This window comes from Lolium rigidum, chromosome 7 (assembly GCF_022539505.1).
Source record: "Lolium rigidum isolate FL_2022 chromosome 7, APGP_CSIRO_Lrig_0.1, whole genome shotgun sequence".
Classification (NCBI taxonomy): Eukaryota; Viridiplantae; Streptophyta; class Magnoliopsida; order Poales; family Poaceae; genus Lolium; species Lolium rigidum.
In genome coordinates, this window is record NC_061514.1 from 74,175,993 (window position 1) to 74,185,183 (window position 9,191).

At 43.9% G+C, this 9,191-nt stretch overlaps 1 protein-coding gene across 1 annotated transcript; it reads left to right on the forward strand.

Moving 5' to 3' along the window:
* The first annotated feature begins 3,719 nt into the window (after positions 1-3,719).
* LOC124676597 lies at positions 3,720-6,532 on the forward strand. The gene is made up of 2 exons (XM_047212632.1): positions 3,720-3,822; positions 5,310-6,532. The coding sequence occupies exon 2, from the start codon at positions 5,334-5,336 to the stop codon at positions 6,315-6,317; it is 984 nt and encodes a 327-aa protein (XP_047068588.1). The 5' UTR covers positions 3,720-3,822; positions 5,310-5,333; the 3' UTR covers positions 6,318-6,532.
* Positions 6,533-9,191: the final 2,659 nt, after the last annotated feature.

A 9,191-nucleotide genomic window follows, 5' to 3' on the forward strand; every position in this document is an offset into this window, starting at 1 on the left:
TTAGTCTTGTGTGTATGATTACTTGCACACTACACTTAGTTTGAGGGCAGTCCCTTGAGCTGCCGTGTGAGCCAATGTATGAGGCATCACATGTTTTCAATGTTTGTTTTCATCTATATACTTCTGAACAGGCACACCTCTAATGTCATGTATTCTTGTGGCAGACTGAGAAGCTCAAGCTTGGGTCACCTGAGACCCCCGAGGAGGGACCATTGAAGAAGCAAAGGGCGGCTAACGTCGGCCACTTCCAGCCGGACGTAGGGCCGGACCAGTTCCTGCGCATCATCTTCAGGCCCACCTTCAGCCGGCTCCAGATCCCTCAAGATTTCTTCAGGTGGTTCGGACAAATCCATCGAACATCATGGTCACCACCAACACTGGCTGCAACTGGAGGATGACTACGGCGAGAGAAGGCGATGACGCATACATCGACCAGGGGTGGGCGGGCTTCGCCGTCGCTCATCAGCTGCAGGTAGGCCAGTTCCTCATCTTCAAGAAAGTGTCCTCATTCGAGTACAATGTGGTCATCTTCGACCACACCTGCACTGAGGTGATGACCAGGTGTCGTTACCATGGCGATGACACCAGGTGTGTCGTCTTCGAAAGTCATGTCTGAAGCTTACCTGGTTCTGCCTCGCTGCTACCATGTCCGTGTCTAGTTGTTGTTCATGTCGTGTGTTGAACTATGATCGTCTCTGTTGTGTCGTGAACTATGATCGTCCTGTGTCGTGAACTATGATCGTATGTTGAACTATGATTAGTGCTAAGTTTTCCTGAACTGTGATTGTGTTCTTGCCTGTGCTGTTGATCGCTGGTAACCTCACCACTGAAAGGAAGAGGTAAGCAGAAGCAGATTCTGGGTTGCAACCAAACAACATGGGCGCCGGTCTGGGCTGCTACAAGGCCTGAAATCCGACCAACCAAACGAGCAGAGCCCAAATTTCCACGGGGCCGAAAAAACTCTGTGCAGGCCACCAAACAACGTGGATTTTATGGCCCATGGCCCGTCTGCGACGCGCAGGAGACTTCTTCCCACTGTGCTAGTGGTGCAGGAATCTGATGCAGGCTACCAAACGCGCCCATTAAGTACCGCCGCAGTTTGCGTTAATGCGGCCCGCTCTTTCCGCTTCTCTTTGACATTGCTATCGACCTGCTCCAACGCACCTTGAGGTGGCCACTTCTCAAGGCCGGCTACATCGGCTTGACGTAAAGGGTGCCACTTTCGCACCTCCCTCTACGTGGACGACGCGATGAATTTTATGGCTCCCATTAAAAAGGATATCTCCATGCTTGCGCAAATTCTTAGCAACTTCGACAAAGCAACCGACCTCCCCATAACTTCAACAAGAGCTTGGTTGCCCGATCCGTTGCAATGGCAATGATCTCACTGTCATTTTGAGTGACCTCCCGGCCACACACACTACCTTACCAATGCGTTACCTTGGCATCCCCTTGCTCTCAAGAAGCTAAAGCGCATTCACTTGCAATTTCTTGAAGATAAAGTCGCTGGCCAACTTGTCCCTTGGCAAGGAAAATCTTTCAACGTTGCGGGATGGACTGTCTTGTCCATGTCGGTTCTCACTTATCAAGCCATCTATCTTCTCACCACTCTCGACGTCCCCGTTGAGTTCCACCTTGCAATCTAGAATTTGATCCGTGTGTGGCTTAATTTGGGCCGGAACTGATAAGGCCATAGGTGGGAAATGCAAGATCAATTGGACCGCCATTCGCCGCCCCACTTCCCTTGGTGACATTGGTGTTCTCAACTTACGAATGTTCTCCCATGCCTTGCACTTTCATTGGCCTTGTCTTGAATGAACAGAGTTGGATCGCCCATGGGTGGGCACCAAGCTCCCGTGCAACAAGGAGGATATGCAATTCTTCTATGCCATGACAAAAGTGACTATTGGGAATGGGAAAAGGTCTCCTTTTGGGATGCCCCTTGGGTTGATGGAATCAGCACCTCTTCAAATGCCACTTCTCCATTAGAATTTGAAACATGGTTAAAGATTGGCTTGGACTACACTCCTTTGAACCTTTGGAGTCAGATGCGTTTGGGGATGTCAAATCTTGGTGGCTTCATGTTGTCCATGGGCCATGGACACCCTGGAAAAGGAAGGCGATGACCACTATTTTTATGCTTGTCTGTTGGGAGCTTTAGAATGAGCGCAACCCTAGAGTTTTCAAGAACAAGATCACTATGGCCATGGTGATCATTGCGTGTATCAAATTGGAGGCGAGGGCTTGGAGCATTGCAGGGGTAAAACACTTGGGTCACTTATTGCCGGGAGATTAGTATGTTTTTTCTTTTGGCTTTGTAGCGTTTGGGCTTTAAATATCATGTTACTAACTCTTTCTTAATCAATGAATTAAGGCAAAGCTTTTGTCTTTCTTTAAAAAACAGTACTCCACATAAGACCGAATATACTGATGAGACAAAGATGATGCATGATAAAGGCTAAAATTTACATCAAGGTTGTTTAGAGTCGGCGTCTCTGGTTCCATGTTTTGCATCTAGGGTTTCCAGCACAACTCAAGTGAAAAAAACTGCATAAAATTGAATCTGCGCAAACCAGACAAACCTCAAATGTTTTACAAAGAACAACTTGAGACACCCACCCAATATGCGAGACCCTGATGGCATCGAATGCACTTTCGCTAGGACACACCCCTTGCATGGCCAATCTCGAACTGCTAATTCATCATCCCTACTGTGTGAAAAAGACCAATAAGCCCAAAAGGCTGAAACATGAGACACACTACCATAACTCATTTTACATGATCAGTCCTCGCTACCACCAACACTTGTCGAAGCGCCGAATATCAACCCACATGCTATGAAGCGATTGGTCCACAAGACCAAAACTTTAGAGAAACACTTTTGTTCGGCAATGTCGGCCATAGTAGCTGCACCTTTATTCTTTGCGGAGATGCCCCGCTGTTGATACGTCATCGCTAGGGATGGATTTTTTTTAGCAAAGAGATGTTGCCAACTTCTTGGGTGCAAAGAAGTATTGTTAGCCTAAACCACAGAAACCAGACAATACATTATCGTAAACTTTCTTGAGAAAATGATCCAATTTCATATGTAACATAAGTATTTTAATAGCCGGTGATAAAATAATTTTACTATTTTATTTTTCTTATGTTGATAAAAATTGGTATGAGTACACGTTTTCGACAAACAAGGGCTTCTTCCAAGAAATAGCCCATTATCAAAGTACCATATACACCGCTTGCGGCCAGAAAGAATCGTCTTTGCTGCAGCGTGCTCGCTGTCGGTTCCCCCACCGCGGCACCGGCCGCCTCGCCGCACCGCCCTGCTTGATCTGCCGCTGCCGCGGACCTCCATGTAAATCCCCTCCCTCCTCCCGTACCCCTCACCCTAAGTCTGGTCGGTGGCGACACCCCCGCACCCCTAACTCCAAGTCTAGCCACTGGCGACACCCCTGCACCCTAACCCTAACTCGACAATCCATCTCTTCTCCCTCTTCTCCGGTGGCAACTGCCACTAACGGGCCTGGCCCATGCACCGCACACACGCCTAGGAGGGTGTGCGGCACGAGTCTTCAGTGCCGCAACAAGCAATGTATAGGTTTTGCCCCCATTAGGCCCATGGTGCTCACGGTCACAGTTGCGTGCTGGGCCGCGTTGCCTCTTCCTTCCCCTCGTCGTTCCCAATCCGTGCGGGCAGAGCGACCCTGCGTCCGCTTAAAAAAAAAGCTGCGGCCCTGCGACGTCTGCCTTTGGGGAGAAGAACCTGCCGGAGGCTTCCTCATCTCCGAGCTCCGGCCGGCGAGAAGCCGAGGGAAGTCCAATCAGGTTAGTCTTGCCCTCTGTTCGCTCTACACGTTAACAACAACTAGCCCCCGAACAGAAGGCCGCAGCAGGGTAGCAGCGCTAGTTCGAAATCTGCGGATCTGATCGAATTCGAGGGTCTCGGAATGTTTCGAAGTTGCTTCAGGTGTTCGAACTCCTGCGTTTACCACTAGGAGTAGATTTGACATGTCAAACGGGGGTGCCATGGTTTTTTTTTTGCGGGTTATTCCATAGTTGTCTACTCTTGTAATTCGTGAAGCTAAGCTGCGAAAGGATCGAAGTTAGTCTCCCAAAAAAAGAGGGTTCACTAGGTCTGCATACCGTTTAGTGTTACCGATATGGGGATTTTGGTTCTGTTTGTGCGGAGCTTATTCGAAATTATGCAAAATGAGTAAAGAACACAAACTGAAGTATAGATTATCCTTAAGTTTATGGTTTCTAGCATTGTTGATGGACGCATGTGTTAATTACCTTGGGCAACCCCAATGATCCGTTGAAAGATTGTGTCATGTGCTGAAAACATCTACGAATTTACAGGTCTGTGTAAAGTAGAAACTTCATATCTCCTGAGTTATTAGAGTCAGCCCTTACGAGTTACTACCATTTTGTTGAATTTCATATGTCCAGAAGCCTGTTGCTACATGCACTACTCTATAACTCTTGCTATATGCACCATGTTAACTCTTGGTAGGTGGTGTTGCAATATGTCAATCTCATGTATGCTGTATAATTCTTTCAGTTTTAGTTTATTTTTAAGCTCTTGGATATTTATATTTTGGCGTCAATTCTGTACTTAGAAGTTAGAACTGTGGAGGCACGTAGGTAGGCTGACTCTTGTTAAACTTTAGGTTTGATAGCAACTTGTCTTTAATGAGGGTACCTGAGACAAATGAGTTCCATTTGTTAGGCTGCATGTTTTGGCACCTTCGTGACTCAAAAGCCAAAAACCATGTTTCCAGTTACAAGTTATAACTAACAGTTACAGAAACAATCGCAAGAGCTGAAGGTGAAGTTCTTTACTCAAATATCAATTGGGTAAGAAGTACTCCCTCTGTCTCAAAATAACTTGCTCAACTTTTTTTTAGATGCGGATGTATTTATAACTAAAATACGTCTATATACTTCTGTATCAGATGAGCAAGTTATTTTAGGACGGAGGGAGTATCTCAAAACATATAACTGCATCCATCAATTTCTGTAGATCATTGAATATTTGATCTGCCTCTTTCCTGTATGTACTCCTTTCATAACATGGACTGTTAATGTTTGGTTCAGTAGCATCCAATAAATTGTTGAATTGCATGCAAAGGCATGCCAATCGTGTATTGTAAGTACTTGATCTAAATGTTGAGCTTGTTTAACTGTTGTCAACTTGACACCTAACTGGATTACATTTCATTGTTAGCCTGTGTGTTTGAGTTTTTTCTTAAGTGCTAGATGCGTCGCCGTGATCTGGACATTGGGCACTAATTTTTGTATCTTTTTTGCAGTGTTGGAATTTGAGATCCTATACCATGGCTTCTTTGCTCTGTTCACAGATAAAATTGAACAAAGCATATGTTAGGAGGCAGGTTCATGAGAACAGATTACCCAGATCTCTTTGTTGGAGCCCATTGCAATCAGGCCATTTTAAAAATCTTGCATTGCGATGCACGAAGAATTTGCCTTGGGAGGCTTCTCTCCCATATGCTTCCTCAGAGGACGGTGCCAGCATTATCATGGGAACAAATGTTGTTGAAGCTATTGATACAGAAGAAGCTCCAGAAATTGCTGTCCTTCAGAGCGATCAGGATGTTGTGGAGGTGAAGAATGAACCTTCTGGGCAGCTATCCGCATTTAAACTGCCAATGTGGCTGCTAGGGCCTTCAGTTCTGCTGGTTACGGGCATAGTTCCAACTTTGTGGCTGCCATTGCCTTCAGTGTTCCTTGGTCCTAACATTGCCGGCCTTCTTTCCCTAGTGGGGCTAGACTGCATCTTTAACATGGGAGCAATGCTGTTTTTCCTTATGGCTGATGCATGTGGGCGCCCAGAGAACAATTCATTTGACCTGACAAGGAAGATCCCAACCACTTACAGGTTATGGAATCTGGTGGCCAGCGTAATAGGCTTTGCTGCTCCTTTGGCCCTGCTATTTGCATCCAGTCGGGGTACTCTGCAGCCACAGCTAGCGTTCATTCCGTTCTTAGTGCTGCTTGGACCATATCTTTTACTCCTTTCAGTGCAGATGCTGACTGAGATGCTTACATGGCACTGGAAATCGCCTGTTTGGTTGGTAGCGCCTGTTGTCTATGAGGGTTATCGTGTGCTACAGCTGATGAGGGGCCTTCAGTTGGCCAACGAGATCACTGCGCCTGGGTGGATGGTGCAGAGCCTCCGTGGCTTGGTGTCCTGGTGGGTGCTGGTCCTTGGGATTCAACTGATGCGTGTTGCTTGGTTTGCTGGACTCAATTTTGCAAGCCGTCCAAGTTATGTATCCAGTGATGATACAAACAAGTAGGTTCGTCTGGGTTACTCATCTTGCTTGCAAACCTGCATGATTTTGGGCAGATTGTATACACTGACAAGGGTCAGGCTGCTAGAAACTTTCAGTAGTAGTGTAACTACTGTTGTACATACGAAAAGATCATTGTACTTAGCACACTAGAATGTCCATGTGTAGGAAATACTTTACTTGAATAAAGAATATACTCCAAGCTATTGTTACCTGTCTCAGTGATCTACACTACCAGGTGACTATCGTGTGCATGAATATTAGAGAAATCTCTGCTGGTTGGGTGTGTACTTTGTGCAGGGCAACCAAGCGAAGAAATAGCAAGTTCTGTCTTTTTCAGATAATCTTCTTGATCCAGATATAAACACCAGCATCACCCGAAATTGATAACACCCGACCTAACCATGTATCATGAGATGCATACGGTTTGTCTACCAGCCCACAGCGCAACCTACAACCGTTGAATCTCACAGAGCAAGTGCCCAAATGTCAAAAAGATAGAGCAAAAAATCTTACACTTGTCAAGCACTACATGTATCAAGCACACAAGTCCAGTGACATGGCTTAAGACCTAACTCAACACCATTGGTGTGTCGTGCGTCCATTGTGTAAGTATAATAATAATTAAGTATGAATTCCATATTTTACTACACGTATGTGACTTGTTACATGGAGATCTACCCTACTTTGCACGTTTCACACAATTTTATTGAACGGATCGACCTTTTAGGATGAGATGGCTGGTGAATGTAACACCAACTTGAAGGCGTAAATCAGCTTGACGTGTTCTCACTACCCGAGCGGCCCCCAATGTGCACCCACTTGTTTTACGAATCAGGCCATCACCGGCGCAATGTCGTCCTTTTGCCACCTGGCTTCACGAGATTAGGAGGTGCGTGTTTGGTAGGCCGCATGCTGCTAACTCCTGGGTTGCAAAAGTTGGGTGATTATCACCTCCACGCGATGTTTAAAAGCACCTTCCAGCCGTGTGATGCAGATTTAGCGGTTTGTTCGTGTCATGCTCCCTCGGTGGTGTGGAGGAGAAGGTGGCATACGTGGTGGCTCATGCAGTGATATAAAGTGACGTTTCCCATTATTTGCTCCGTTTACCCTATTAATCTCCTTCACCCGTCTCTTCTAATCAACACAATGGTGTTCCGATTCATGATAGCTTACGAAAAACATGCACATCGACAATGTGATTTTATTGCCGTGATTGGTTCCATAGTGCACTATATATTGAGCTTTAATATCATGTTTATATTTATAATTTTTAAATCTAGTTTGTCGATTTTGTTGCACATAGTTGATCTTTTTAAAAGTTCCTCAGACCACTAATTTCATCCCGTTGTTCCACACAACTCTCATGTTACAAATTTTAAAATGTTAAGTTCTCATCTGCCATGTGTTGTCTGATTCCGTATCTACTTTCTTGTATATCTTTATGTGCATCTTTCTGTTGGTCGTTACTTTTCTGTTTAGCTCATTGCTCCATGATGAGGTCTACTGGCATGTTTGATTGCCAACCACATTTTGACTAGCCCAAGTTTAGCAAGTGCCATAGTGTAATATCCCAGGTTTAGGCTACAAATGAGAGAACACCAAAGTGTGCATTGCATTCATGCATAGAAAATCCGGGGAATTTTCGCGCTTTCAAATAAAACTTGTCACGGTAACTGAAGTTTCACTTGACTTGCTGAAATTTAAGTAGATCATCAAGTCAAGCGCTATAAACTTCACTGTGCTCTTTGCTAAAACCTTATTTTGGGTAGAGAGGGTTTGATCTATGGGTTAGATCAAATAGGATTAGTTTTACAATAACTACACCTTAAGTAAGGGTCAATTACAAGATCTTATAAATGATCTCAACATGACATTCCTTACAATAACACATGAATATTTATTCAATTATAAACCAAGGAATAGAAATTATTAAGAAATTATTCTTTACTTATCTTTTCCATATCTTTTATGCTTAAACAATATTCCAACCATGATCCACATGATATATTTTCAACTAAAATATTTGAACTCATGTCAAGAACATTCATATTAATTCTTTATTAACCCTTGACTATTCAATCTTGTCCATTCAAACCTATTTCTACTAAACTTCAGAGAAAGGAAAGAACCATCCATATATATATACATTTACATCATCTCTTGAGTAGAACTTTGGTTATCATTTAAACCCTATCCAAGTGAGGTAAGTCATTGTACTAACTAATGCTATGAGAAATACAAGCTAAGAACTTAAACCTATTTGATCAAGCCAACACTTGATGTGAAGAGAGAATCTATTTCACTAGTAATTCATAAGGAGCCAATACCTTGATCATTACAAATTGGTTAATGATCATAAACCCTAGGGATCTAGATGAGGGTGATGAGAGGAATAATAAAGATAGATTAGTGAGGAATAAGTTGATCTTGTCCAATGCATGACCATGCCTTGTAGATTTAGATGATAAGTAAAACATATGTGATAATTAGATACCATCCATCACATGAAATGATAGGTAGATCATTAGTAGTCAACCCTAGATTATTCCTCATATCTTGAGTGGAGGAGTAATGACATTAACTTAAACCTTGCTTGACCAAACATCTGAGACAACCCTAGTTTTGTCTTGATACAAGAATCCTATCAAGGTGAGGAAGAGTAACCTTAGTCAATAAAATATAACCATAGCTTCTGCTCTGATCCCAATCCCAGTTTGTGTATCACTTGGGTGATCACAACTAAAACCCTAGACCACATTTGAATTCCAATCCATGTATCCCTTGGGATCATAAGTAGAACCCTACCACATATCATGCCCATTTATGTGTCAATTAGTGTAACCTATGCAAAATCCTAAACCATTTTCACATGAGATC